General features: G+C 35.0%; 1 protein-coding gene across 4 annotated transcripts in view; it reads right to left on the bottom strand.

Moving 5' to 3' along the window:
• Positions 1 to 16,292, bottom strand: part of NOX4 (NADPH oxidase 4) — a 172,659-nt gene that overhangs the window by 106,129 nt on the left and 50,238 nt on the right. For all 4 annotated transcript variants that reach the window (XM_032356523.1, XM_032356524.1, XM_032356525.1 and 1 more), the window contains one exon: positions 893 to 1,109. In XM_032356523.1, coding sequence (XP_032212414.1) covers positions 893 to 1,109 — 217 coding nt within the window. The remainder of the gene's footprint in view (positions 1 to 892; positions 1,110 to 16,292) is intronic.

Raw genomic sequence — 16,292 nt, 5'->3', positions numbered from 1 at the left:
AATTGTGAAGTCTATGAGAAACCTAGAGGATTATTATTAAAAATAAACACAAGACTAACATATTTATTCCAAAGTCATCTACAAATTCAATCTACTTTTGGACTCTTCTTTCTTCCCTTCTGAAAAGAGGCATTTGACATCACTGTCCCATAAGCAAAGAGTGTTAATTTCCACATGGGCAGTTCCCATACACACATGAGAAGATTAGGGCCCTAATGGAACCACTTGCTGGGTATTTGAGTAAAAAGTTTTCCAAGAGCAAGCATTTTAGTCAAAGACCTAGTTTTGGACTGTATTTCTGCCTATATTAGGTTGTAGAGTTTGCTCAAGGTATTTTATGTATTTAAGTCACAATTTCTTCATCAGAAAATTAAGGATGATAGTAATTGCTTCAATGGGCTATTGTGAATATTAAAAGAAATTATGCATGCGATACATTTTAGCATATTTTAGCACCTAGCAGATGATACCATGCATTCAATAAATTGATTTTATGATTTATCATTTATTATATACATAATATCATACCATAATATTATGCTATACCATAATAATAATTACAATTAGTATTAGTTCATTCGCTATTGCTTTTATTATTCAACCTACTTTTCTTGTGGATAGGGAAAATATCTTTGTCACTTCTCTTTTGGCAAGCACCAGTGCCACAGAATGCAAAGATTGGAGGAATTTTCTATATTCTGTAATCGGTCTTTTTCCTTGAACTGCCAGCTGTCTTTAATGGAAAAATAGGTGCTACCTCACAGTTGAAACATCCTGAAATGTTCTATAATTCCTTTATAAACCTTCAAAATGTGTTTAGATACAATGCTAATCAATAATTATGAAAATATGGACTTTGAGGAGACCATCAGAGATATAAAATTAATCTGACCTGCGGAAAATTAGCTTGAAATCTGGGCTCTTCCATACAAATTTTCACAGATCTGTTTTTGGTAAGTTCATCTGGTTTTGAAAGTCCTCCAGGGAAAGATTCATGAAAATGTTCCAAGCTGTGGTCTGGTAAGTGAACATTCTGGTACCGGGTTCCATTAGGGTTGATGCAGCCAGGAGGGTGGGTATCTAAATTAGCTTGATACTTCAGCAGCCCTCTGAAAGTAAATTAAGGGGAAAAAAGGAAGATGGAAATGAAATTGAACTCAGAGGACACAGTGTGAGAAAACAGACTCTTTTTTTTTATTAACTTTCCAAAGTATTTATCTGAAAAGTGCTTTTCATATATCTTAGGAGCAACTGAGAAATCCTACAACTTTTAATGAATTCGTTACTATGGGACTAAACCAAGAGTGTTAGCCCTTAAACAAATACTACAAATACATGGTAGAGAAGAACATATCAATCTTTTGAATTATTCTTGAATTTCACAGCCTTTATTTCAATTCTATTAGGCATGCATATAATTATATGCTACTTTTCACTTCAATATATACTATAATAATGAGTACTTTTGCTATATCTTCAAACACAAATGGGAAAGTATAGGGATCATATTTGATTTGACTGAGACTGGATAAAATAGGCATTGCTGATTTACAGAGATATTTTATACAAACATAGTAAGAGGAACTGGAAGCTTGCAATTCCTTTGGTCTGAAAATAATTAATATGCAGCAATTAGACCCTACACATGTTTACTTTTCAATTTCTCCTTAACCAAGACCACATAAAAGACTCTAAGATAATTAATCAGGCAGGAAAGCCAACAGCCCTAAAATACCATTCTGATTGTTTCATATTCTGTGACCTAAGATCACCATTCAACTTTCTGTGTTTTGTGTTGTTATTAATGAAAAGTTAAGTAAGATCTACCTCATGGGGATAATGCATCAAGTGATAGATTGTGCAGAACATCAAAAAAGATCCCCACTGCATGAGCAAATCTTGAAGAAAAATTAAGATTTTGAAAGCTTTGGAAATTTGACAGTGTGCATTATTTTTATTTTAAAGATATTCAAATTTTAGCATCCAAAATTACTTTTCCTGGTTAGCTAAGAATGTATTTTTAAATTACTTCAAGTTACCAATTAATTTACTTTAGTATATTACAAAAAAGTATATTTTAAGTATATTGCAGCTATGATGATTTTATAAATGACTTTTACAAATACAGTATTTTGAAACAACAAAAATTATAACATGAATAAAAAGACTGAAGAATATATGAAAATTAAAAGAGCAGTGACCAAGGCAGTCTTTGCTGGAATTCACCATCTACTCAACCTGACCATTCTCCTTTTGGTTATGTTCATTCCTTTCCTCTCTCTCTTTTTTTTTTTTTTTTTTAGTATTTTATTTATTTATTTAAGAGAGAGAGCAAGCAAGAGCCCACAAGGAGGGGCAGATGAAGAAGGAGAAGCAGACATCCCATTGAGCAGGGAGCCCAAAGAGGGCCTCGACTCTAGAACCCCAGGATCATGACCCAAGCCAAAAGCAGATGCTTAACCAACGAGCCACCCCCAGGCCCTCTCTCTTCTTTTTATATTACTTTCTTCCTTATAACTAATCATAATGAGATTATACAGTATAACAAATACTATGTGCTCATTAGAGAGACATTAGGGAGCACACATTATACATTATAGTATGTTTCTAAGTAGCAGGTTGTATTGTATAACATCAATGGCAGCCCACACACCCATTTTTTTAAATCAATGGTGTAGAGATGGCCTGGGTACAAAATAAGATGATGATTACTATAGACATGTGAGCAAAGTACAGAATGCTTCATAGAATTCTAGTCATATAATACAATCACTGTGGTATTATACTTGGAAAGCCTAAGAATTTGATTCAGGTCCCATTATAAGTAAAGATTTACCCAAACTTGTTGCTCCTACTCACCATCCCAAGACTGACAGGTGGGTAGGCCAAAAATCTCGGGCATTTATTCTACTGGCCTGAAATTAGACAAGCTTTGGCATAATGCACTGGGCACTATTCTAGGTGATTCTACAAAGTTTGATAGGAAGTCAAATCTTCTCCCTGAACCTCAAATACTTAAAACCTAGTTTAGAAGACATCTTGGAAATTGCTGAATGGAGGTGAGAACACAGATAACTGGGCTAGAGTATTTTAATAAGACCTTAGTAATGTGCGGTTGAACATCAGGTCCCCAAAGAGCAATTTATATACATTTCACGTTATATGCACAACTGCATGAAATAGGAATTATTATTCCCATTTTAAAAATTAAGAAACTATTTGAATAAATGAAATAACACCCCTGGGCCACGCAGCTAAGTGGCAGAGCCAATATTTGAACGCAGTTCTGACTCATATTCTATGCTCTTCCCCTGTCACTATACATCATGTTAGCTCACTGGATCCTTACAACGTATCTACGGAAAAGATAAGGAGAGGAAGATTAATATTTAAGAAAGGATGTCAGGATTTTTTTAAGCATTTATTTCTGACTTAAACTTGAAAACAAAATAATCATAGAGGGTAAGCGTTTTGATGCCCATTACACAAATGAGAGACTTAAGAGACTAAATGGTCATCTAAATATGGGATTCAGAAACCTCAACTCCCTCATTCCAAAAACCTGTATCATATAAAGTAAATCAGTTAGTTATAGAAGTCTACCTCAAGGAAAGAGATTCAAAATAACAAAAGCCTGGAAATAAAGTCAGATAACGTGTGTGTGTGTGTGTGTGTGTGTGTGTGTGTGTGTGTGTGTGTGTTTTGGATTAGAAGTGGTTGCTTACCGTCAAGCAAAGGAATGCTATTTACTCTTCCTAAGTCTTAAGTGATCAGGTGGGCAGGACCCCATGTGCTAATAATCCTCAGAATGACAAACATTGTTACTATGCAGTACAAATCTTCAGGCCAGCTCAGTCCAATATTGCATTGCTATTCTTGGTGTTTCAAAGGGTACGTAATATTCTAAAATCCCTTTTAGGGATGCCTGGTATGTCTCAGTGATGTGGAAAACAAGGAAGATCAGCATTGTCTGGCATATAAACACCAAGCTGCATGTTCCAGAAACCTCAGTTGTATTTGGAAAGATCACATTAAGATCTAAAGAAAGACATGCATATTATGTCTGTTGAAATAAATTTGATACTAGGGATTCAAAACAGTCATAAACAATAAAACCACACATAAGATATAACTCAGTTTTAACAAATGTGCTCACAGTGATGTGGAATAAAGAAATGATAACTTATATTTACCTATCAATCCAAATATATTCATAATCTCTGCCTACATTTGTATTAAAAATTCTTCAGAATGAAATTATTATAATGGATACCAAATACAATGCCTTAAGAAATATTATATTCTAAAAATGCATATTCTAAAAATTCCAAGAAATTTTGTATTGGTACAAAAGGAATGAGAACTTCTATTTTTTTTTATAACAGTGAAAAAGTAAGTTATTGCATTTAACTGGTCTTGAAAAATAATGTGAAATTATTGGTTTAGTTAGAAGTACACTTCCTCCTTTTCCAAAACTATAACCAAACAGAGCTGTACAATTTTGTTCCACATATACATTGGTCTTTAATTTCAGGATGTTGTCCATAGAAAGAATGGAGCGGGCGGGGAAGACCTAGTACAGGGGAAGTACTCTGTACTTTGGTCTCTGACCTGGCTGGTCACTGACTGACAGTGTGGTCTTGGGCAGATGAAAACTCCAAACATTCTCACTCATTCCAAGATGGGGCAACTGGTCTTTACCACACAAGTTTGTTATAAATTTTATGGAAGTGGGCAGTAAGGCATGTAGCACCTTACTGGTATGCCCAATACTTATCCTTTCAACATGGAGTTCAGAATCTGCCAGTGTCTTTCCATGGATATGCATCAGTATCTCTGCCATCTTATATAGCCAAATAAATCTAACTTGAGATTCTGTGCTTGTTTTGTTTTGATGAGCTATGTTTTTTTATTTGTTAATCGTGGTCTGTCTATAGATCTTTTCTCTCTTATCCTTCTTTCTTTGATAGCAACAATTACAAAATGAGACCACAAAAACCATTTTCATAGGGTTTTAAGAAGAGGTAACATACACTACTTAGCTTGAGAGTAGCTTACAATAACATACAGCTCTCAAACTAAAAGGGATTTTTTTTTTTTTTAAGATTTATTCATTTTAGGGGGAGGGGCAAGGGAAATGGAGAAAATCTTAAGCAGACACCCAGCTGAGCACGTGTGTGTCTCATGCATTTATATAACACCCCCCATGTCCATACTCACTGCCAAACCCTATCAGCCTTCTAGCCAGTTTCTGGCACATGGTAGACCTTCAATGCATTTCTAGTGAATTGATTTTAAAAGTAAATAATCACATAATTTGTTTGCATATGGCAAGGGCATAGAAGTTAAAATAAAGAGAACATTCTTGTGCATACCATTGTATTTTTCATAATTAAATGATAAATAATTCAAAAGGAAAAACAGGAAGAGAAAAAGATATTCATGCATGGTAAACAAAGAGTCTTGCCAAGTTAAGATGGTGATGTAGCAGGGGTAGGGGAAGAAGACAGACAACGTGGGAATAGGAATGCTAATTACTCATTCTTTTTAGTTGTATTATCTTCCAAAGGAGAGATTTTGAAATATCTTTGGAATGTCTAGTGCTCTTCTATCATGAGAAAATGAAACAATTTTATGGTATTTCTAAAGACATGGTTGTGAATGCTATTGTTTTGGTACTCATAGGATTTCAAGATGTCCTTTCAACACTCAGCAGAGTTCCAAAAAATAGGTTCCTTTCTTTTTTGCCTTTTCTCCTCAAGAGGCATTATAGTTATACTACCATGCTTTTAATGACAAAGTCATAGAAAATAACATAGTACACAGAATAAATCTCACTCGGTTGCAACACAGAAATCATAAAAATATTTTATGGCAAAAATTAAATAGTACAGAATGCCATGTTTGCTGAAAGGACAATCACAAAATCATTCTTACTTAAATTGCATGTTAAAAATATCTAACAAATGCAGTGTCACTTATGTAACCTTTATGTTTATGGTTTTAATCCTTTTTTAAAGTAGAGAAAAAAATCATTGCCCCATGAGAAACCTACTTTTTTTCCTAGTATTCTATAACACAAAATGTTTCTTTACAGGAAAAAATAGAACAACCTGTTTCTGACTGTTCTTTTTACTTTGCTTCAATACCAAAAAAGAGCTTAAGAAAACACACCCAAACTCGTTATTTCAAAACCCACTGGAATTCACTGACTTCTGTGGAATCCACTAGAATGCACACTCCTTAAGGTCAAGGATTCATCCTGTGTTTCAGCCATATTGCTAGTGCCCAGAACAGTGTCTATACTCTATAGCAAGTGTTCAATATATATTCATTGAATGACTTCATGGATGGCTAGACGTATACATGCAACTTCTTGTTTGGATTGCTGTTGAAACACATGATTGAGGAGTCATCTGGCTTTAACAGACACAGAAGGGGGTTTGAACTTGAAATCCAACTCCGAAAAACATGTCTATATTTTAGGAAATGGTATTAGTAAAGTAAACCATGTATACACATTCACTTTTGTAAGAAATACCATTAAATCAGTCTGCAATTTACATCATCCTTCTCCACCCTCGAATATTTCTAAATTCACCCTGAAATCTCAGCCGTGCTCTGACCCTGACCCTATTCTAATCTCAGCAGACAAATTATCAAGTGAGTTAAGTTGTCAACCTCCTTGTTAACAGCATGTAGGCATGGCATGCTTTCCTAAGCTAAGAATCCAGCAGACATCAGGGAACCTCTAAGCATCTGAGTACGTATCAGATCAAAGCTATCACTGCCCACTTTGTCTGGTCTAGACAGGTCCTTGCCTCTTCATTCTTTCCTAGGCGCTTGCTACTGATACCTGAGGGAACTCACATTCCACAGCTTGACTGGAGCACATACTGTGTCTAGCTCTTGCTGATGGTGTTGTCCGACATACAAGACTAGACAACACAGACAGCGCCAACCTTATGGGTATGTGACCTTTGCAGTTTCATGGAACCATGCTCTTAGAAAGGCCCCATGATTGGTCCAACACTCTATTGTCACCGTCTTGAAATGCTTAATTTTTTTTAAAAGATTTTGTTTATTTATTTATTTGACAGAGAGAGATCACAAGTAGGCAGAGAGGCAGGCAGAAAGAGGGGGAAACAGACTCCCTGCTGAGCAGAGAGCCCAATGCGGGGCTCAATCCCAGGACCCTGAGATCTTGACCTGAGCTAAAGGCAGAGGCTTAACCCACTGAGCCACCCAAGCGCCCCTAAATGCTTAATAATTTTTTATGAAAGGGCCTCACACTTTCATTTTACAATGAGCCCTGCAAATTAAGTAGCCAGCCACAGACACTATGCACCTTCCAAAACTAAACCTTGGAGCCTAAGAACACAAGATCAAGTCCGGAACATTCCTTAAGTGCGTAAAGTTAAATAGGTCATTTTACAAACTTTCCTCAGCTGAAAAAGTGAGATAGTTCATGTTCCTCTCTACTCCATGGGTATATAAAGTAAAGGACTTTGACCTCTTGGGAAGAAAAAATGTGTAAGCATCCGATATTTTTTTAGTATATTCTTTGCTTTCAGACCTCACTAAAATGGTGCTGGGAATAAAAGAATGATTTCACAGTGCAGAAAAACACTGTACCAAAGATATTTCTTAAACTTTGCCCTTGTTCTTCTCCTTCCTCCTGAAATTTGTTACCCTTCACCCAGCCAGGACCACTTGTTATTATGAATAAGATCCAGGAAGAAAAGTGAGATTAAAAAAGTATTTGGTCTGAAACTCATTATTCCTATCCTCAAAGTAGGAAAGAAGTAAACTTACAATTTAGATTAAAAACTTGTGAACAAAAGTAGCTTCCAACACAAGTGAATTTATATACATGAAAATGTTCTTTATATCCTACATCTATCTACCCAGGTATATGGAATCCTTAAGGGAGAAAAACCCACATGACCTCAATACCTACCTCCACCTGCTTCCAAGATAAAATATCAGCAAAAGTACATAAATAAGAGCTTAGTGCAGAATTGATATACAGAAAAATCATTTTTTTTGCACAAAAATGAAAATCAATCTTATGAATGGGAAATTAGAAGTGGAGGGAAAAACACATCATAAAGACCATAGTTGCATAGAATATTATGTTATTAACGTATGTGAAATACGTAAATATTATGTGACAGAGATTTTAATTCCAGATAAGAAAGACTTAGACCTTTAGGAATTGTATTCACTCTATATATTCGGGTAAACAATTCAAAAGCCAAAAAGTGAAAGAAAACAATGAGATGAAATTATTTTCTTCTGCAATCCAAAGAATTTTTAGCCACAGAATTACATAAAAATCCCCAACAAAATATGTGCCAATCTGCAAGATGACCAAAATAATTAGTCTTAAAGACTAATTCCTCTGGCACAAGAATTGATATACTAGTTACCATAAGAACTTATTACCCAGAGAACACTGAACGTAAGCGACGGTCCCCAAATGGGAATCCAATTACACTGAAACAAATACACAGATTATTTCTTATTGTTATCTGCAATATTTAGATAATTGGGGAAACCTGGAAGGGCCTAGAAGGACAACAAATTCCTAGCCAAAATCCAATTACTAAAGCTCCACTTAATTCAGCACACAGTCAATGGTGACTTTTGACAGGGATTCCATTGATAAAGATGGGTAAGAAACATTCTTGCCCTCAAAAACAGTATAATTAACCTAGAATATATCACTGCTGTATTGTCTTTTCTCTTTCGTATTGGAACTCAAAGATCCATAATGGGGTAGGCAGAAGAGAGCACTAGACTAGATTCTACCATTCAACCACAGCTCCAGCTGCAGCCCCACTTCTCCCTTTTATTTAAGATTTTACATAATGTATCTTATTCTGTACTCGTGGATATACAGTATTTATGAGAATTACTCTCTTCCCTCAGTATACTTTCAAGGAGTACATATACATAAGTTCTTTCTTTTTTTCTGTACAATTCCTATTCTCCTTAATCTATGTTGTGAGCAATGACAGGCAATGAGGCCTGATAACAGATTTTGAAATATGTGGACCCCCTGTCTGCTGAACGAAGAGCCATATACACAGTGTAGCAAGAATACTGGTAAGAGTATCTCTTTCACTGTATTTTTATCAGCTCTAGTCTAGAACCTAGCTTTTTTCATTGTTATTTTCAAGTCACCTGGAAGAATTTTGGATGTTAATGTACCACATAGATATAATTTTATTTTTAGAGTTATTATAAAGTTGTATTTATTATGTACCATAACAAGGTTGAACGTTGTAAGAAACATTTATTAAACAACACAAAATTTTTTTCATTTTCTTCTTACCGTCTTCTCAGAGGACTAAATTTCCTCAAAACCTTGAAATCTATGTAACTTATAAAAAAAAATGAATTCCTTACTCAAAACCCACAAAATACACACGTAACACTAACCAACTTTTATAGATAAATTGGACAGTTACTCCAGAGTTTCACATGACATGAATATATTTCTTTCATAAGCAAAGTGCCTTCCAAGCCATGAATAAATAACTCATTAATTCAAGAAAAGATTAGAAATTAAATGCATAGGTTCTGGGGACAGACTGTGGGTCAATCCTTAACCCTAGCAGGCCCTAACTAGGTGGTTTTAAATAACCATTTAAAACCATTTATATTCAATCATTTAATTTAACATTCTGTGCCTCATTTTCCCATTTGTAAAATGAGGTATATACAAATAGTACTTACCTCATAGTGCTAGGAGATTTAAAAAAAAAAAAAACAAACAAACTCTGTGTGCATGTGGGGGGGGCATTTATGTATATATGAATGTGTGCCTAAATTAGTGCTAAGAACATATCTGTTCTTAGCACTAATCATTATATAAACCTTGGAAATTATTATGATGAAATTATTATGATGAGTATCACCATTACCCTCTAAAATGAATAAAATGTGATTGACAGGTTCAGAGCTATATTTATTAGGTAAGTTCTCCTTACAGAACCATCATGTGAGAAGAAAATTGTCCCAGTGTTTCTTATGTTCCCACAATCTATTGTTTTGAACTCTGGATAAAACTGAAGAGGAGATATAAAATGTATAATTTAATATTACAGCTCTTTAGTAAAACTCTAGCTTTAAAAGTTTTCATTCAGTTCAGATATTTTTTGGGCCACATACAGCCTTGTGAATCTAATGAAAGCTAAAAGTGTGTGTGTGTGTGTGTGTGTGTGTGTGTATAATATATTAAATATAAATATATAAGCATATATATATTTACACACATACGGGGCTTGTATTCAGGAACTCATGTCTCCCAGCAATAATTCAATGATTCTTAGAGATTATGAATCCAAGTAGAGAACTCCCACTCTACTGGAAGAGAAGTAGGATTTTGAGGTAGAAGTAAAAGGCATCAAACTTACAATAATAATGCGCACCTATCAGAAATTAAGCACCTAGAAACTACTCAGAACACGTTACCTGGAAAAGTGATGAGTAGTATACGAAAGATTGAGCCACAACCAAGAACATGCAAATCCTCACCTTCTACCTAACATGGTAGAGGACATTCATTTATGATCTGTAAAGTGGGACAAAGCTACACAAATTTACTGTGTTTATTATTTGAAGGTTCTAGTCTCCCAAATACCTATGTAGAGCCCTTATTTGAGGTAAGGTGATCTTTTGTGGCTCATTCGCCCAGAACTTTCCCCTAATGCCTAGGAATAGACGGAATCACCGTATGTCCTGGTTTACCCACAAGTCACTGCTCAGTTATTAATAGCGTTCCAATTCATTCTCAGAAATGTCTGGTATGGACAATACATTATATGGCCAATTCAAATCTAGAGACAAGGAAAGGAACGTGGAAAAGAAGATGTAGGAAAATAAATTATTCTTCCCCGGTGCTAGAATAAAGTTGGCTTAACATAACACCTCTGGGCCTTCCTTTCCCTGGTCTTCACCAAGTTCCCTTTGACTTTTTAGGAGCTAACATCTCTGACTAGTGGGAAGATCACACGGGCCTATGTGGGTGAAACAAGCCCTCAGTGCAAGTGGCTTCTGAAAGAGAAGATATTTGGGAATCCGCGACTTTTAACACATATCTAAACTGCATAAATACCTCTACCCTCCAACAGAATGTTCTTAATTTCCTCCTCCTAAGGGCCTAGTGGAGGGAGGATAAGCCGGTACAGTAAGCCAGACTTCATAAATATTTGTCTAACCCTGGTTAACTTCTTGAGCCTAGACTCCTATGAAGCCGACAGTGCCTCTGGTTCATTGTCCTTGTGGACAAAGTCTGCCCACCCTGCCTGCCCTGGCTGAAAGAATAAATGATGTTAGAAACATGCACATAGAAACCCATTCCTTTTAAATCCCCATAGAAGAAAGGATTCAAAGAGAATATAAATCATGCTCTTCAGTGAACTCTTGCCAGGAAGTAGACCCAAAAGGCAAAGAGCTCTGTTTAAAAGAACAATGTGCCATGTATTAAATAAGTAATATATATTAATCTATATAATAAAATAAGGTCTGAGAGGTCCAGCAGAACTAGTACAACAATATTATTTACACAATTAATTGCCATACATGCATCGGAGGAGGACTTTCCCCCTCCCTTTTTCAGAATCACGACATTTTGATTCCTCTCTCATGTAAATAAAAAAGTAAAATACAGTCACTGTGCATCTAACACCCCGAGCTAGAGCCAGTGGGTGTTGACTCTGAGAGGCCAAGGTGCCAAATCTCATTTGCAATGTGTCCCTCCACAAGCCTATCAAAGGAGTAGGGTTAGTCTCTCAGCTGAGGCTCTGTGACATTCATAATTGCTTTTCCCTCCAATATCCCTTTTATCAGTAAGTGAGAATGGCAGTATATATATCCTCCTGATGAGTTTCTCAAATGAAAATAAAGAAATGTCCAGTTACATTCGTGTCTGAAAAGAGGAAACAGTTTTGGCTTTTTTTTTTTTCCCCAAATGTCTTCTGAATTGAAATATCTTTAATACAGCATGCAAATAGCAACCTCCTAGAGAGGTGTATTAAAAATTAAAAAGAAAAAAAAAAATCCCCTCAGGAGGAGGCTTGTCTTGCAAGTTCCAGAGTAAACCTTTATTGTTAAAATCAATTGAATTTTTGAAACCTAACAATGTTATAAAAAGTGTTGCCCTCTCAAGGAATGCTCTTTTGATCTGCTAAGCAGTTTTCATTATACTTTCATCAAATTACTTTGTAGATAGGAAAACCTGGGCTCTTCAAAAGTGCTGTGTCTTTATAAAAACAAAAACAAAAAAAAAGATTCTTCCAACAGTTAAATGTAGGGTTTCTTCCTAATATAGCTATTAGGTATTTGCAAAAGTATAATTTTTTTTCCTGCTAATCCTTGAATATGCCTCTATGATGCTTACATTGTTATATTCACTTATTTAGTGAGTGTTCACTGAGACAACCTGATGATGTAAGTGACTTTAATAATTCCATCTAGTAGTTAAGAAAAAAAATAGGTCAAATTATCTGACAAGGTCATACAGCTATTAATGATGAACCTCTTAATTGCCATGCTTTCTTGACCTCTTAGAAAGGAAGATTAGCATATTTTAAAGATACATTTGACCAATGAAAAGAAACATCTGAGTTGAGCGTATGTGAAATGTTTTTTTAGGGTTTCATGCAATAGATTTGCTTATAAATAATTTTAAAAATCTAAGACACAGGTAACAAGTATGAAAACTAGGTTAAGATAAGGGACGGGTAATTATAGAACAAGACTACCAGGTCCTAAATAATGGCTGCAATATTTGGAGCAAAAAAGATAAACTTTCCATGTTACCAATGTCATATCAAATACACCTAGAGCACTGCATGTAGTGTGGTTTCCACTTTTTAAAGGGATCCAAGGGAAGCACACCAAACAGCAGCCAGCCTAAGTTAGTGGTGAGGAGTGTGGGCCCAAGAATCTGATCCCTGGGTTCAAACCCAAACTTTTACTAACTACTCATGACTTTTAACAAGTTACTTCGCCTGCCACTACCCGCTCTGTCACCTGGACAAGGAGAATAATGATCACCATCATCATCATCACAGCAACCACAACAGCAACAGCAGCAGATTTTATCAGGGTAGTTGGGAGGACTGAATGAGATCAAACATTGGTAAGGTACAAGGTAAGCACTCAATGAATATTCACTGTTAACATATATATTTTTTTAAAGTTTGGAATAATGAGGAGATTTGAGATGATCATCAAGCATGGAACAGATGAACAGAATTTGAAGGAGATTTAGTCACAGACACTGAAGGCCCTGATTTAAATTAAAGTAAAATAAATTCTTTCTCTAAAGGGAAAGAACTTTGTGAAAATTAGAGTTTCCTAAAGACAGAATTGGCTTTTCAGAATTAGATATTTACTTAGTTTGTATGGGAGACTCAAGGCATCTTACTCAAGATATCCTTTAAGCTTCCTTCAAAATTTGAGATTCTATGAAAACAAAACTGACCTTCAAAAATCACTACTCCTCCTATTGCAAAAGTCTGCTTAGGTAGAGAAGCTAGCCAACAATCTCTAATCATTTCATCCTTGAAGCCTAAAATTTTCTTAAATTCCCAGTCTACATTGCCTCTTTAATTCTGAACTACCAGAATTCTTGAAAAGAAAATGTTTATACATGGAAAATATGCAGTCTAAAATTCTCTCTAGCTCTTTCAACTCGTGTTTTAATTCTAAACTAATTACCAATGCTGGGAGACTAAAGATCATATATTATATTGTTCCACTATACCTCATTACTGTACTTAGCACACTGATGGAAAGAGTAAATGCCCAGAAAATACTGATTTCCTGTCCCTACATAAAGCACACCCTTTAATAGAAATCTCAATATAAATCCAAGAAACTTATTTTGAGTAACAGCACTTTATTTCCTTATATGACCAAAAGCTAGAGAATGAAATTATCAAGGTATTTCAGAAAGCAAAGATAATCTATGTTCTCAACATTGGGACAAATGATAATAATTTCAATAGATTTACTTAGATCCGTTAGCAATAAAAAAATTTTTTTGAGAAATATTCGATTTTGAAAATGCTGTAAGTTTTTACCACCAGTAAACTTTCCCATACCAGGAGTATAATCTATGTGGCTTTATTCAAAATTTAACTTCACAGGTTTATAAAACTTTAGTTATAAGATGGAAAAGTTCTGAGCATCTAAAGTTATAAGATGGAAAAATTCTAATGATAGCTATAGTTAATAATACCATACTATATACTTAAGATTTCCTAAGAGAGTAGATCTGAAGCATCCTCATGGGCAGGAGAGGTAACTGTAAAGTGTCGGATATGTTAATTCATTTGGTTGAAATAACCATTTCACAACATATATGTATTTAATCACAGTGTATACTTAAAATATATTACTTTGCAATACACAATATATATAATTTTATCAAGTATACTTCAATAAAAACTTAATTTCATAAAAATGTATACTACAGAATTCTTATAGAATTGTATAGTTGTTGCATGACACTGATTTCAGTATTAGAAAAGGTTTTCTTACTAATAGTTTATAACAATTAAGTTAGTTTAAGAAATTGATTACATATAATTCACTCTGCAGATGCCTTTTGTTATTTCATTGCATAAATTAAAGTCACTTTCTGTTTATGACCCTCGCTTTACAAAAGTAAAGTCATAATTTAAATATGCCTTCTTTTATCCAAAAAATAAAGAAAGAACTCTCAATACAAGCTTCTTTAAACTTAAGAAATCTGTTTGAACTCCTGAACCTTTTTTTAAAAATTGACTCTATTTTGAATTACAAAGAAACAGATATTTTCAGATTTAACTTAGTACAACATAAAGGCAAAAGAATGAATAATTAATTATACTAACAAATGATTGCATTTTTCTCTCATCTGTTACAGATAGATGAGGGAGACCACAATCCCAGATAAAACAAGATATTAACCTTTAAAAAAATTCTTAACACCCAGTTCTCAGTCAAAAACACAAAACCTAGTAATAAAAAAAAAATAATGAGTTCTTGAGTCAGAATGGCCAAATCTGAATCCAGGATCCATCAGTTAAGTAAACTTTAACAAGTTACTTACTCTTCCTAAACTTCAGTTTTCTGACGTGTAAAGGGGGGTTAACAATATTATTTTATCCTTTTAAAACTGTGATCCCTGAAAACATAAAGCATCTAAATTATTCTGAATTTATCCTTGACATATAGTAAGCATTATGTAATTATTTTAAATTACAGTTAACATTAGTAGCATCTGCTTACTCATAGTTCATTTTATGATAATAGCCCTGACAGCCAAACAAGCCATTTAAATAACAGAGTGTAAACCAAATTTGTACTGAGAGCTTTCTTGGTGTCCTAATATTCCATAGAACATATTATTCCTGCAAAAGGAAAAGAATAGAACCCAGAGCTTCCTCAGACCATGGCTCTCTTCTTTGTGTGGCAGGAATGACTAACCAGAAGCCGGGATAATAATGTGAGGCCATGTTTCTGATGCTCTACAACTGTATGTTCTGGAACGAAGTATATAATAAATTGAGCCATATAAGGACATATAAGAGCCATGAGGACATGTAAGAGAGACCCATATAATATTGCTGTCTAAAACAGTGGTCTCCAAAATCAGAGGGAAAAAAAAAAGCATTTTAAACATGCGCCCTGAAATAAATACATAATTTATGTGACCTACTGTACAAAGTACGTTAGAAAACATTCTGAGGAAAGGATTAACAGCAGATCTGAACCTTTCTCCAAACACTGTCTCCTTGGAAACATTTTGGGCTATGATAAACTGGGAATGCCAGCTGTGTTTCCAGGCAACATTGTTTATTATTGGTGGAATGCATCTGGACCAGGAGGTCTATGAGTGAACTATAAAATCATTCAGGACTCACAGACCTCAGTTTACTGTGTGAGGTGTGTTCTCACAATGGAGGGCATCCCTTGAGGAGATTGGGGCTGCTACCAAGATACTGGTTTCTGTGGAGCTTGAGCCTTATGCAAGGCAGGGTAGTCCATGCCTACCTATGTGGCTTATTCATCTTGAAACTAAGTTGGGGGGCGAGGGAGAAGAGGTGGGAAATGATTCCTAACCACCAGAGGGATCCCCACAGAAGGACCTGACATTGTCCTATTGACTTTCTAGGTTTCCTATCCTCTATTACTCTACTCAATCAAGCAAACCTGAAGTTAGACGATGGTCTATTGTGTCATATTAGTGTGAGCCTCAAGACGAAACCACAGTCCACTCTGGTGATCAC

This window comes from Mustela erminea, chromosome 9, assembly GCF_009829155.1.
Source record: "Mustela erminea isolate mMusErm1 chromosome 9, mMusErm1.Pri, whole genome shotgun sequence".
Classification (NCBI taxonomy): Eukaryota; Metazoa; Chordata; class Mammalia; order Carnivora; family Mustelidae; genus Mustela; species Mustela erminea.
This window is presented reverse-complemented; position numbering and strand designations above follow the sequence as displayed.